The sequence below is a fragment of the Lygodium microphyllum genome, chromosome 29 (genome assembly GCF_053477565.2).
Source record: "Lygodium microphyllum isolate KBCC chromosome 29, Lygodium_microphyllum_v1.1.10, whole genome shotgun sequence".
In the NCBI taxonomy this organism is placed as follows: domain Eukaryota; kingdom Viridiplantae; phylum Streptophyta; class Polypodiopsida; order Schizaeales; family Lygodiaceae; genus Lygodium; species Lygodium microphyllum.
In genome coordinates this window covers 51,246,530-51,261,036 of record NC_141163.1, presented here as the reverse complement: position 1 = coordinate 51,261,036, position 14,507 = coordinate 51,246,530, and the positions used below count along the sequence as shown (strand labels likewise).

The 14,507-nt window shown below is 40.4% G+C and overlaps 1 protein-coding gene across 6 annotated transcripts in view; it reads left to right on the top strand.

Annotated features, from left to right (window-relative positions):
* LOC148010615 (Phosphoenolpyruvate carboxylase family protein) overlaps positions 1-14,507 on the top strand; it is a 65,050-nt gene that overhangs the window by 49,617 nt on the left and 926 nt on the right. For 3 of the 6 annotated variants that reach the window (XM_087671470.1, XM_087671468.1, XM_087671474.1), the window contains 4 exons: positions 6,763-7,044; positions 12,281-12,403; positions 12,786-12,936; positions 13,192-13,445. In XM_087671470.1, the coding sequence (XP_087527596.1) occupies positions 6,763-7,044; positions 12,281-12,403; positions 12,786-12,936; positions 13,192-13,445 (810 nt within the window). The remainder of the gene's footprint in view (positions 1-6,762; positions 7,045-12,280; positions 12,404-12,785; positions 12,937-13,191; positions 13,446-14,507) is intronic. The other 3 variants (XM_087671472.1, XM_087671471.1, XM_087671469.1) reach the window with 2 other exon arrangements.

Below are 14,507 nucleotides of genomic sequence, written 5' to 3'. Positions count from 1 at the left end.
CACAGACAAGCTACCCTTCCTCTCGAGGATGTTGATGAGGAGGGAATGGTGATGAAGTAATGGTGGTGTAGTGTATAAACCACTAGTGGAAATAGCTTATGATCCATCTAGTGGTGCTCGATACAATGAGTATGCTACATGTTGTGAAATGCTCATGTAGTAGGTACGAGTTGGAGAGTGTCTCTTGTGTGAAAATTGTTTACTTGCCAAAGCGCCCTAGTACAAAGATGATGAAATCATGCAATGCAAAGGGTAAAGGTGCAATAGGGGGGTGGAAGGCCGATGTCAAAGACAAGTATCGAAACTTGAAGAGTACCAATAAGGGTAGGAATCCCCTCTCAACCTTGGATGTCGATGCCAAAGAAGGAAGAGGAGTCGGTCTTCAGGTGGTCGAAAACATGTGGATGAAAATGAGGAAGCATCCCTATTGAAAGAGCAATGATAGAAGTCACCACCATGATAGCATCAAGAGAGATGTTGCATGATCAGTCTCGGGAGGGAAAGCCTCCATGTTGGTAGAAGAGCAAAACTCCTAGGAAGATGAAACTATGAATGGAACATTGCACATCTCATGTTTCCAGCCCAAGTAGGACTAGACAAACTTGCATGGTACCCTTGCATTGAAAGCAAATTTTGCAAAAGAGCGCAAGGTTTGTAATCATAGAGGTCAGTAGTGAGATGTTTTTAAAAAACACAAAAAAAAATTGAAATGGAAAATTAATTGAATGAACAAGTTTAATAATGCAAATGTGTATGGGTGTGTAAATGCAGTAGAATACTTAAGAATGAAAGGGAAAAAGACAAGACTCCTATGGGCCTGACTCTATAGTTTAAAGTCCTAAGAGTGCGACAATGAGAAAAAGCTAAGAGGGTGGCCATCATTGCATACACCCACTAGTAGGTAGTTGCAATGAAATGCCTGACGAGGTGGTGAGGTCGTTTTAGATGAGGGTAAATGTGATGTGGATGCATAAAATGCAATGGGATCGGTGCTAGCAGACTAATTAGTCAACCCCTCAAGAGTAGAGAAGGATGGCCACTAAGGTTGTCTGTGTGCCACACGTCGAGTAGTCATGGGGGCTGAAGGCTCAGATGGGGCATTAGCGGGAGGTGTAGCCTCACTAGACTGTGTAGTCGTAGTAGGTTGTCGGGGTTTTTTAGGTGGTAAACCTCAGGCCTTGGAGCGACACTCCTTGTCCACATGGCTTGCTCTCTGACAATGGGTGGAAAACCTATTTTTCTTAGGAATTTGTTGCCGAAGGGGTCGTGTTTCTTTGTTTTTGTTGGAGGAAGTGGTGTCACCCTTGTTTTGGCTTGTCTACTCATCTTGTGAGGTTTTGCCCATGTTGGTTTTCCCTAGCGAAGAAGAGGCAATCAACCCTTCCTCCTTTGAATGGATGTGAGAAGTGGACTTCTTGTGGACTTGATCATGCAACCTTGCATAACGCAAGAACTGACACTCAAACTCGTAGAAGGTTGGCAATCGAGATAGTGAGATAACGTGTTGGATAAAATGGAAGTATTTGTTGAGCAACTTGTTTAAGAAGAACGTGATCTGATTGTCGTTTGACTTCATAGAGCCACTGATGGCAAACTTGGCTTGTAACCGCTGATATTCAGCCAGCTTGACTTTCAGATTATCCCCTTCCTTAATGGAAAACTCTTGAAGCTTAAGATCAATGTTTATACATCGAGTACGATCTCTAGCCGCATAGCAGCCGGTGAGATGACTCCAACGTTCCGATGCGAGAGGGAAGTGCTATAACTAAGAGTGAAACTCTTTGCATCAGCCCGAGGTTGGCTGTGGCATTGCGAGCTCTCCATTGACGAATGTAATTAGGGTGGGCTAGGTGAGGGTTAGGCATAGGCTCAAGACTAACAATGAGGTCCCAAAGATCCTGAGGTTCAAGCACTTGCTGCATATAGTTCGATCAAGTGGTTAAATTCAATCTGTTGAAATGAGTCTTATCCATAAAGGCATTCTTGGCCGATGCAAGAGTAGTGGTAGTGCTCGGATAAGGTGGATAGGGTGGATATAGTGATGGAAAGGAGTACACTTGGGAATGGGTCCCAGAGTGCCCACTAGGCATATGAGAAGTGCACACTGTGATAGGGCTTTAAGAGAAGAGGGTGGGATGAGAGGGAGAGAAGAAGAGTAATTGACTTGCTCAAATGAAACAGAAGATGTAGGTATACCTGATGATGAATGTTTGCTTCTTGAGCTCCCTCTATTAAGATTTACATACATTTGACCATCTGGATCTTGCACACCGAAAGGCAAAATAAGATAGAATTTTGATTTGAACAACTCAAAAGGATTGTACGAACTTGACATAGGGCTGGCCAAGATGATGAAGATGGATTCCCAGTTGTCCTAAATGTTGAATTGCCTCCATGACTAGAAAGGTGGCTAGCATCACCAAGTGCTTTGGATGGAGGAACAAGTTGGAAGAAGGGATGTCTTTTGGTCCACACTTGTTGCGTAGGTACTCCTTAGACTCCTCCTTTGTGAGATTAATGAAATTTGGAGTATGTAGCATAGGTGTAAACATAGAGGGTGATGGTGAGGGTGAATGTAGAGTGTCGTCTTCCTCATCGAGTCCATAATGCCTTCTCAGGGCCTCCAGTGATGGAAAAGCCTGATAAGACATCATGGGCTTACGAGTAGAAGTGGTTATCCCAAATATCATATTGCCTACATGATTAGAAAGGTGGCCAGCCTGACCAACCACTCCGGAAGGAGTAGCGAATTGGAAGAAGGGATGCCTTTTGGTCCACACTTGTTGTGTAGGTACTCCTCAAACTCCTCCTTTGTGAGATTAATGAAATCTGGAGTATTTGGTATGGGTGTAAACATAGAGGGTGATGATGAGGGTGAATTTGGAGTGTCATCTTCCTCGTTGAGTCCATATCTCCTCAAGGCCTCTAGTGATGGAGAAGCCTGATAAGACATCATGGGCTCACGAGAAGAAGGTGTTTGTGACATTGTGATTCGGTTATGAGTCGTATTGTGTGCCTCGTGTAAAGACTAGCACTCCACAATATCCGCAGGATACTCTTTATAAGAGCACCAGCTCTGATACCATCTAAAGAAAACTGTGGAGTCACTGCTAGGGTTTGCATTGAGGAAACACAGAGTGTATGACCATGATAGAAAGAAGCACAAAAAGACAGACACAGACATAGAAAGTAAAACTCAAACCCTAAATGCCAAACTCAAAACTCAAATATAGAAACTCAAACACAAACAGAAGAAGGGAGAGAAAAAACACAACTTTGAAGTCAATGAATGTTGTAAATGAATGTAAGAGTATATAGTGTGCCCAAGGGCAGAGCAGTGTGTCAGAGAGTGATGTCCATTGGAGATGGATCCCAAGTCTGTGACCACGATTCGGAGTGTAGGAAGAGGAGGATGCTGCAAAATGATGATGCTAGAAGAGCCTAGAGCACCAAATGCAAGCAGGAGAGGTTGTGGAGATGGAAGGCGACTCCCAGATGAATGCAAACGCAAGCTGTGGATGTCGCCTAAATGAGAAGCACTAGGACCTATTGCTTGGAGAAAGAGACACCAAATGCAAGCAGTTAGATTGTGTAGGAATTGTTGCCTAACTGGTCTAGAACCAAACGCAAGTTGTAGAAGGTGATGGAGATATTGGTGATGGCTGGAGGATGCTAAACGCAGCTTGGAAGGGTGTCTCATGGTGGGTGGCAATTGTTGAAGAAGACGTCAGGCACTGGAGCAATAGTTGGTGGGGCTGGACAGCCACGTGGACGTTGACTGATGGCTGAAATCTGCACACAAGTGTGAGAATCCTGCACAAAAAGGGATTAGACTGAAAGGGGACAGCCTAGACGTTAGGCCAGTTGGTGGGGCTGGACAGCCATGTGGACGTAGACTGATGGCTGAAATCTGCACACAAGTGTGAGAAACATGCACAAAAAGGGATCAAACTGAATGGGGGCAGCCTATCTATTTATAGATGAGAACTCTCTCGAACAATGCCTCGTTTTAGAGTTTTCATTAAATTAAGCTTGTTTTGGGGCTGTTTAAGTGCTAATCAACATGGAATGCATTTCTTAGGTCAACAAATGGATGGAGTACATTGAGATTCTTTAATCTCCTTTGTTGACCCAAGTGCCTCTCGCTGTTATAAATGACTAGCAAGCCTTCAAATCAATTTGCCCCTTGGTTTGCTCGGGGATTGGCCTTCATTTGTTCTCCTTGGGTGACAAATTCAGCCCAAATGCTTGTTGGCTGAATGGCCGCTTGAATTTCTTGAAATTGCCCCAAATTCAGTGATTGAAATTCAAGCCTTTAGGGCTTTAAGTTTTGAGCATGCTTTTTGAGGTGGTTGTCAAACCCTAAATTTTGCTTTAAATTAGAGTTTTCAACAAAGATTCATCAAAATCTCCACCTCCAATGGCTAAATCTGCTGGAAATTGTTGAGGAAGGATAAGAATAGGTTGAAGAATGAGAGAGAATATTGAGGTGAGAAAATTCAGACTTACCATCACAAAAAATAAAAACAATTGCTGACCTCTCTAGACAACCATGAAAGCTATCTCCACTGATGGAACACACTGAATATGCTGTTGCTTGGTTGTAATAACCCTCAAATTGCTGTCACCTACTGTTGTAGCCTCTTTTCGGTAGGTCGCCAGCTCTTGCTGGCTAGAAATGACCTGTCCATTGTTTAGTAGCAATGGCAGCCTTCTCTCTCTCTCTCTCTCTCTCTCACACACACACACACACACAACTTACACAAGGCAGGAATGACCCTCTCTCAGCCTCCCATAGCCTTGTCCCTACTTGCTACTATGAGAGTATCGATGGAAAACGAACATGAACACGGATAGAAAAGGAGAAGAAAAAGACAGCAAGAAGAGAAAAGAAATCTGGATTGAATCTGAAATGAATGCTGAATACAATGGTGAACTGATTAGTCCTTGTACATGGCCCAAAGTGTTAGTGAGGGCATCGGATCAGGTTGAAAAATTATGACAATATGAGAGACGGTGATGATAGAGTGTGTAGCCAACAGCCTTTGCAAATGCCAAAAGAAGAATTTCCAAGTCAGAGTGTGCACTTGCAAGAGGGAGAAGAATATGATCTGTCCCAAAGTGGCCATTGGGTATATATAGCCAAAAATGATCAAAACTGGCCCACCAGCAGCTTGGGTCCTAAACATTGGCCGACTAGCCTTAGAAAATGTACAAAATGCTGTTGCCCTCTGTAGAATAAAATGCTTAGCTTTGAACACACACAATTTGTGTTAGATTAGGATTTAGTAGCACACATGCACTCACACACTCATAGTAAACAAGTGAACAACAAGAGAGGAGAGTGTTGGAAGGTCACATCCACTATGTGAGAATGATGATGAAAGTACAATTCCTAAGGTACTAAGTACCACACCCACTAATGGGTGTTCACATGGGAAAAAACCCCTTCTCCAACTAGAAGGTAAAAAGTGCTAGTGGATAAGGGAGCACTCACACTAGAACTACAGAGGAACTCGATAAGTGTAACTATGTGAGAATGATAATGAAAGTACAATCCCCAAGGTACTAAGTACCACACCCACTGATGGGTGTTCACATGGATAAAAGAACCCTTCTCTAGTCAAAAGGTAAAAAGTGTTTGTGGGTAAGGGAGTGTTCACTCCAAAACTACAGAGAAACATGATAAGTGTAACAAACCCCCCTTTAGTAAATGATGTGAATACATATAGGGAATAGACAGATAAATCCCCAAATGATATCATGCTTAGAGCCTTGCAAAAGGCTTCAAGCTTCTCTCTAGAGAGCGCTTTTGTAAACACATTTGTCAAGTTGTCATGTGTGGGAACATAAACCAAGTCAATCTCCCTTGAAAGTAGTGAAACCAGCCTTCCTCCTTAGATAGGGTGGTAATAACCTGATTTAATAGTTACTGCAAGTACTTTATTTACATAAATTGAAAATGCAAATGTTACCACTCTTAATCTTGGACATTGGACAGCCTTTTGGCCCCAAAATTGGCGCCCCTTGTGGTATTTCTTTAACTTTTATTGCAAATCGATGGAGTATAATTGAGATTGTGTGATCTCCTTTGCCAACCCAAGTGCTACTTTGAAGGTATTGAGAGTAGCTAGCTATGAATGAGGATGGAAAATGCACAAACATAAGACTCCTATTTATAGAGGATTAGGGGTGTGTTTGTTGTCAAACCTGAAGTCTTTTTTTTTTGGGGGTAATTTAGCATTGATTGCTTTTGGGGGCTGTTTTAAGGAGACCAATTAGTGGTTAATGCATCATAATTATGTTTGTGTGCAAAACCTAATATAAGTGGCTCAATATGAGGTGGTGGAGGAGCTGAGCAAGCCATGTGAGCAACTAGGAGGGGCAATGACCAGACTGAGAGGAAGGAGCTTCAACAGTCACTTCAAATTTTTTGATGTGATGTTGTATAAAGATTCCAAAGCTTTATCCTATCTATTAGTAGCTGGTGACATCTTTAGCAACCTTGATTTTACTTTAAACTCTACATTTGCAGCAATATTCTTGTCTATGAATCATGATGCACGAATGTTAAGCTTGCAATAAATCTATGCATAGCACACTTTAACAATATGTTTTGAAAATCATTTGAAGATCATTTTTGCAATAAATCTGTTTAGTGCACTTTGACAATATGTATTTGAAAATCATTTGAAGTTCATTTTCTGGTTCTCACATAATTGCTTTGCTGTGATCTCTGATTCCTTGATTCCTGGCGGGCAGGTTTCTCCAAAGGCATGTGGTCATACAAAGGGGAGAAAGGTGATAGCAAGAGAAGAAGCAGTTACGCGAATCAAAGCAGCAGTTGATGCACGAAAGGAAAGCTTTTCGGACATAGTTATAGTTGCACGTACAGATGCTCGACAAGCAGTGTCATTAGAGGAGGCTTTATGGAGAATTGAGGCCTTTGCAGATGCTGGGGCAGATGTGCTTTTTATTGATGCTCTTTGTTCAAAAGAAGAGATGCGGGCCTTTTGTAATGTAGCTGTGGGCATACCCAAGATGGTAGATTCCTTTTCTACTAAGTAACTGTATTTGAATCCGACATATTTCTCAATATCAAGGCTGTATTAGATCTTGATACTGAGCCATGGTCATGCTGTAGCTTTGTTGCATGATCAAGACAGCCTTTTAGTCAGTAATTCTGTGGTAGTTAGAGCTTTGTAATTGTGATCATCTGGTAACAAAAATATACAGGATGATTAGTTGTTTAAATCCACAAGTGTATGCTTGAAGGGTTTTGAACTCAAATGAAAATTTAACGGTTTACAGTGAGAGGATAGAAGTGTTTTTGATTGCATTCACTCTTTCTATTTTGGTAGTAGTGTAGGTGATTCCCTTGGTCTTCTTATTCAATTTGATGCTGTGCTGTGGATATCAAGCCAAACCGAGTTTGTAGTCACCCCCTTCTGGAGGATGGGGCCCTGCATTTCCTAGATGTGCCATGATATTAGGATTTTGGTTTGCCTTCGGGTGCCAATCAATGCCATCCATCAAAGGGGGATGGGTATCTTTAGATGTGGGGGCCTTTGGGTGGTCAAGGCTAATGTTTTACCTCTATAAGGCAAGAGGAGAGAACCTTGTTATTGATGGATGCCAACATTTCAAAGTAGACATCTCAGGTTGATCATATTCAAGATAGACAAATGTTGAGATGTCAAGCTCAACACGAGCTGACACTCACGTACTTGGATGAACGTTTCTGCATTCATATCACTGACGTGGTTGGTACTTGCATAGGCCTATCATTCCAGTGATACTTTACAGTTGGGCATTAGTTAGAAGTCCACCTACTTGAGTTATGGGATATCTATGTAGGCATCTTTTTACTTAGTGTGTTCACATCATGGAACGCTTTTATATTATGAATATTGTACTCTCTCTCATTTAAAGTAGACTCATATAGTGAAGAAGAAGAAGAAGAAAACAGACTAGGGTTTTAGCTTCCTATCATGTGTGCATTCTCTTTGTATGTTTTATGTCTTGTAAGAGCTTAAACTCTCTCTCTCTCTCTCTCTCTCTCTTTTCATGGTATCAGAGCGGAGTTCAAGTAAGGAGCTGTGAGATACAAACACAAGAGTCTACAAGGAAACCCTACTGTGGAGTATGCCTATGGAGATCTCTCTTATACGATCTTTGATTGATGAGCTGTCTTTGTGAGCTTGAAGTGCTTAAGGGAGTGTTATAGACTTTGGTTTGATTTTTGTGTTCGGATTCACGTTTTGGACACGTTTCGGCCTCCATTCGGGTGTTTGAGGTTGTTTGTATGTGAATTTGATAAGATTCACAACCTTTGCAAACCTTGTTATTTTGCAAACAGATTGCAGGTATTGGATGTGGCAGACAATATTTAGATATTGTTAGACATTATAGGTGTTGCTTAGGGTAATGCTTAGATACTGAGTTTAATATGGGCGATAATTTACCTGAATTAGTAGGTTATTGAGGCAGATTTGTGGGTTTTGTTGCACAATGTTTGAGGGATTTAATTAGATTGTTAATGACAAGCTTGAGAAGCACAACTTTCATGCTTAGAAATTCAGATTGACTAATTTCCTTATGGGTAAAGGTTATTGGGACTATATTGAAGGAGATAATGCTGAGGCTCTTGAGTTAACTACATTGAAAGAGATAATGCCATGCTTGAGTAGGCCAAGGCATTTAAGTGGAAGCGAGGTGCTTTGAAAGTTATATATTGGCTTTTTATCAATGTTTCAAATATTATAATTGGGCATATACAAGATGTAGATAGCCTTGCAGAAGCATAGAATAACGTGGCCAACCCCTTTGGTACGAATACCAAAGCTAGAAAGTTACAGTTGAAGTCTAAGTTAAATATGTCAAGTGTGGCAATCTATCTATTAATGACTATGCATTGAAGATTGAGAGGATTGTTGAAGCTCTTGGATCTATTAAAGTGTAGGTTGACGATGATGATATAGTAGTTGTATGTAAAGATGGCTTGGGCGAGGAGTACAAGCAGTTTCGAACCTCCATCAACACAAGAGGCATCATTCCTGATTTTGTAAATCTCATATCTATGTTGATATTAGAAGATAAAAATTTGAGTCTTGGTGCATCTTCGTCAAAAGCAAGAACAGTTCAAAACAGGTGCTTTACTCTAACACAAGTAGAGGTAGGTTGTGGTGGTAGACGTTGCGGTGGTGTTTGTTATGGGCAAAATCAAGGGCAATCTCATGACTCACAGGATCAGTCATATAGAAGTGGTAGGGGCTAGTCTTGAGGCAGGGGAAGCCATAGAGGACATTGTAGATAGAATGTGAGTTATGATAATAGAGAATGCTATGATTGTGGTCAAAAAGATCATATTTCATATGACTGTTTAGAAAAAAGAAAGTGTGAAAGTAACAGAAATTGGAGAAGACAGCATAACAATTATGCATTCACGAGCAATTAGGTTGATAATGAGAAGTTGTTTGTTATGTAGCACGTGGTGAATAGAGTAAATGTAAATACATCAACAATAATGATTGATGATATAGTATGGGGATTCAAGTGCCTCTAACCATATGGCATCTCATGGAGAATGGTTTAGAGGAATAAAAATTCTTGAAATGGTTGGTTTTATGGAAACAAGTGATAATACAAGGCATTCTATTGCTTATGTTGGAAGTGTCTCATTATCTATATAGAATGGAAAAGTTAAGTGTTTGGTTGATGTGTTGCATGTGTCTAACATCACAAAGAACTTTGTTTTTGTTGAGCAGGGATTGCAAGTAAAGTTCAATTAGAATGGTTACTTTGTAGAAGATTTCAAAAATGGATTTAAATTGGTTGCAAAAAGCAAGCATGTGGGAAGGATGTTTACCTTGGATGTAAATATACCCGAGCTAAAGGCTACTATATTTGCACAAGGTGTAGGAGTTGTGGTTGACATTGACATTTGGTATAAACGTATTGGCCATGTAAATGTGTAGTGGTTGAAAAATATATAATTACATGATGAAATTGTGATAGGCTTACCTAAGTTTTAAGTCGCTGCTATGCAGAAAGTGTGTGAAGTATGCCAATTTGGAAAATTGGCAAGGTATGCATTTTCTCGTGATAAACATGTAAACAAGCATTTACTTGATGCTGTACATTCAGATGCACGGGGACTTACAAATATTGCATCAATGGCTGGATGTAAGTATTATATAATCTATATTGATGATCGTACAAGAAAGGTATAGGTGCACTTCATGAATGAGAAAAGTAAGGTATTTTTTCACTTTCAAGATTTTAAACATTTAAATGAGAAATAAACATATGTGCAGATAAAGTGCCTGAGTTCAGATGGAGGGGGAGAGTATCTCTCCAATGAATTTAGTAATTTTTTGAAACAACATGAAATTCAGAGGCAATTTATATGTAGGTACACTCCATAATAGAATGGTGTTGCTGAAAGGAAGAATAGGCACATTGCAAAAATTGCATGAGCCTTGTTGGCTAAAAACAACATGCCTCATTATTATTGGGCTGAAGCTATATCTATAGCTGTGTATTTTATGAACAGGACTCCCACTACTGCAATGCATGATGTGATACTAGAGAAGAAGTTTATTGGCAAGAAACCAGATTTGTCACATGTTAAGGTATTTAGATGCATTGCATATGTACATGTTCTTGATGAGCTAAGAAAGAAGTTGGATCCGATAGTTGAAAAGTGTGTATTTGTGGACTATTCCTATGAACAAAAGGGTTATAGGTGTTATAATTCGGTTACACGCAAGTTATAGATGAGCATAGATGTTGTGTTTGATGAGATGAGCGGTTTGTATGCTGCTGAAAAATAGGTTGTTGTAGATGATGCAAAAGAAAAGGTGATTGTAGAAAATGTGGGTCTATAGTCACAGACATTGAGTTGGCCTGAAGAGTCCTATTCTAGTAGGTCTATTAAGAGACTATGAAGTGGTAGGTTGCCTGCGAATAGCACTCCCATAAGTACAAAAAATGTTATCATATAATGAAAAAGAAAAGATGGTTGAGTCACTTAGTGTATTGGATGTTTTTGCAGGCTATTCACATATAGATGGTGAATTTGATGGCTCAGATTAGTGTATGGATGAGGAGTTTGGTTTTCCAATTGTTCGTACACCTGGTGTAAGGAAAACCAAGGCTAATGCAAAAGGATCACAAAGTGCTCTGCAAGTGCGGGGATCAACGAGAGTAAGGCATCCCATAAATAGGTTGACATATGATGGTTATGTTGCTCGCCATTATGCATATATGGCGAAGGTTATAAAATCAGGTGGGCCTACTTGTTTTGAGAAAGCTATTGGTTATGTGCATTGGAAGAAAGTCATGGATGAAGAAATGGCTGTATTGGATGTAAATCAGACTTGGAATTTGGTGCCACTACTTGAGGGGAAGAAAGCTATAGGTTGCAAGTGGGTCTACAAAGTAAAACAAAATGTAAACAATAGTGTGAGCATGTATAAGGCAAGAGTAGTTGCCAAAGGTTATGCACACGGTAACTATAAGAGCTGTCATTGCAATGGCTATAATAAAAGGTTGGGTTTTGAGTGGACTAACAAACATGGGTATTAGTCAAGGTGGCAAATTGCTTTTGAAAGATAGCCTTCCTGGTGTTAAGATGACTTGTACTTCTTGAGGTGGACAGAGATTTGTTCCTCTGGCTTGCAGATTGTGGAAATGCCTTTGAGGTGCAAGATGAAGAAATCTTGATGCAGTTGAGGGTGGAGAAAGCGTGAGATGTTCTACGAGGATCACTAGAGCTAGTTGACATGTATGCAAGCGCCATGTATAGAGCTGCACATAGTTTGAGGCCGCTTTTATTTTCAAAAGAGATGCAGGAGGTTAGATATAGTAGAGGATGTGCAAAATAGCACTTCACTCTTAATATTCCACATTCCAAGTACCTAGAGTGGGAAGGGGATTTGCTTCATGTTGTACATTGCCTAGTCTGTCCAATTCAGAAGCTAAGACTGTGGATGGACAGTTTACAGATCACTGGCACCATTTACATCGTTTGAAGGGTGTCATGCTGTGGAAAGGATATTTAGATACTTATTTCTGCCTTTTTTGTACTCAAATGTGTATGGCTACTTTATATCTCTAGTGTCTACTTAGACTGATTTCTTTTGTACTCAAAGTGAACAACCAGTAGTGTCTACTTTATATTTGTAATTGTATAAAAAAGTGCAAAGTTTCTGGCAACTTGCAGTTGGCAAAAACTGGAGGATTACAATTGTTGACTTGAAGTAGATTTGAATTGCAGGCAAATATGCTGGAGGGTGGTGGGAAAACCCCTATCTTAACTCCTATGGAGCTAGAAGAATTGGGTTACAAAATAGTTGCCTATCCATTGTCTTTGGTTGGGGTATCTATTTCTGCCATGCAGGTGAGTCATCCAAATTAGGGGTAAAATAAAAATTTAGAAAAATTGACCACCCTCTTTTCAGCAGAGCAATGGAATGGTTTTTATTTGGTTGCACACAATGCTAGGTGGTGATTGTAAAAAAGAACATCTGTTGAATTATTATTCGATTCATCCTCCTCTAGTTATGATCTGGTTCTAATATGTGGCCATTTGCTACCTTACATGATGCTAGTATCAAATTTGCACGTCACCTCATCTTCCCTCACTCTCTCAATTGGGTGGGTTAACAACTGCAAGTTATAAGCATGATTTGCAACATGTGTGAGATATAGGCATGGAAAATTTACATTGTAAACACATCAGTCAACTTCTCAAGCTGACAGATTCTATTGAATTTTTTCAGCGTGCTTTGCTTGCTCTTAAAAGTGGTCGCATGCCACCTCCATCAGACCTTCCTACATTTGAAGAGATCAGGAGAGTAGTTGGTTTTGACAAATACTATGAAGAGGAGCAACAATATGTCACCTCATGCAGTAACTTTACTGAGTCAAGCAGTTCAGATTTCTGCCCTTTCTTTCCAAAATCTTTGTTTGAAAGACTAGGGTACCACATTTTAGTTTCTAATGGTAGACCCAGTGGGGGCAAGGGTTCTTGCTGTTATCTCAGGCAATGTTCTGCTTGCCGTCATTGAATTTTGCTCCAATATTTTCTGACAGGATGCATGCTTATCTGTTGAGTCATTGTTCCTTGTTCTCTGATAAATTGGATGAATAATGCTTCAAGTGAATGATCTAACTATTATGGTGAAGTTACAGATCTTGCATCTTTGCGATCTTTTGAGAAAGTTTCCTCTTCTATAGAAAGCAAAGTTGATGAATCAACAGAAACTACAAAAGAGCCTCAGTTGGAGAGCTCAGAAGTGGAATATGTGGTTCCTTATGTCGTTGAAGAAGAGTCAAAGGAAAATGAGTCATGGAGTTTACCTTCTAAAATCTGGTCTCGTTCACTTCGTGTGAAAGTTACAGCAAGCACTGGTGCTGTGAAGCTTGATGTGCGTATCCCGGTAATGATTTTCATTTTCTGCATTGGACAAATTGGTTGCCAAATGCTTTCTGTATCTACCATTAGTTGTTACACTACGGTCTATCAGTGATCACACAAAAAGTGTGTGCTCGTTTGTGTGTGTATGCATGTGTACAGAACACAAAAAGAGTGTGCATTTGTAAAGAGAGATGTTGGCTGATTTTGTATGTGAAATATGTGTGAGACTTGAGTATGCTCGTGTGTGCGTGTGTGAAAACAACATGATGACAAATTGAAACTTTTTGTCCAGAAAAAGTTTTTATTTTCTTTTGAGAACTCAAAAGAGGAAAAGAAGGGTCCCCTGTAAGGTGTCCCTCACCAGGGGATGGACAGGACAGGGGATGATGGCTGTGAGGGATGGAAGATTGGATGTGCCCCCTGTTTCAGGATGGATGGGACAGGGATGGCTGTGAGGGATGGAAGAGTGGATGTGCCCCCTGTTTCAGGATGTGACCCCCCAACTTTTTTGGTTGGTGATGGTGTATGGATAGCTCAATGGGAGTGACAACAGTTGAGTACTGAGACTAGCCAAGCAAAGGGCAGATGCTCTAGTAATATGAGATGTAAGGGAATGCCTTCTCAAAACTGAGTTTGACCCTCTCTAATTGTGTTCCAGTCCTAGATCAAAGATCCCTTGGGGTTTTCTGATGAAGATGCTGTGTCTGAAAGAGGGGTTAGGTTTGTGGGGGAAGATTGTTGTCCCACCTTAAAGAGAGCGATTTCAAACTCGCAGGGCTACACACACTGAGATTAGGCAGGCACAGTCAGAATAGTCAGAATTGATTGGATGACTAGGACCAAAGCAGATACGCCAGCATACTCATGGTAGAAGCAAGCCGCCACCTTGACAAAGCTCAGCAGGTTCAGATGTGTAAGAGTGAGGAAGGTGGATATTACTAATTTTGATGAGCAGATGTGTGCAGTAAATGAGAAAGGCATGTTAGTCAGTTCATACATTTTGTATTCTTCTGTAGACCTTTAGTTCTGTGTGACACGTTTTTTTACATACTGCTAACTTTTGAAGGATTTAGTTGACGTGCTT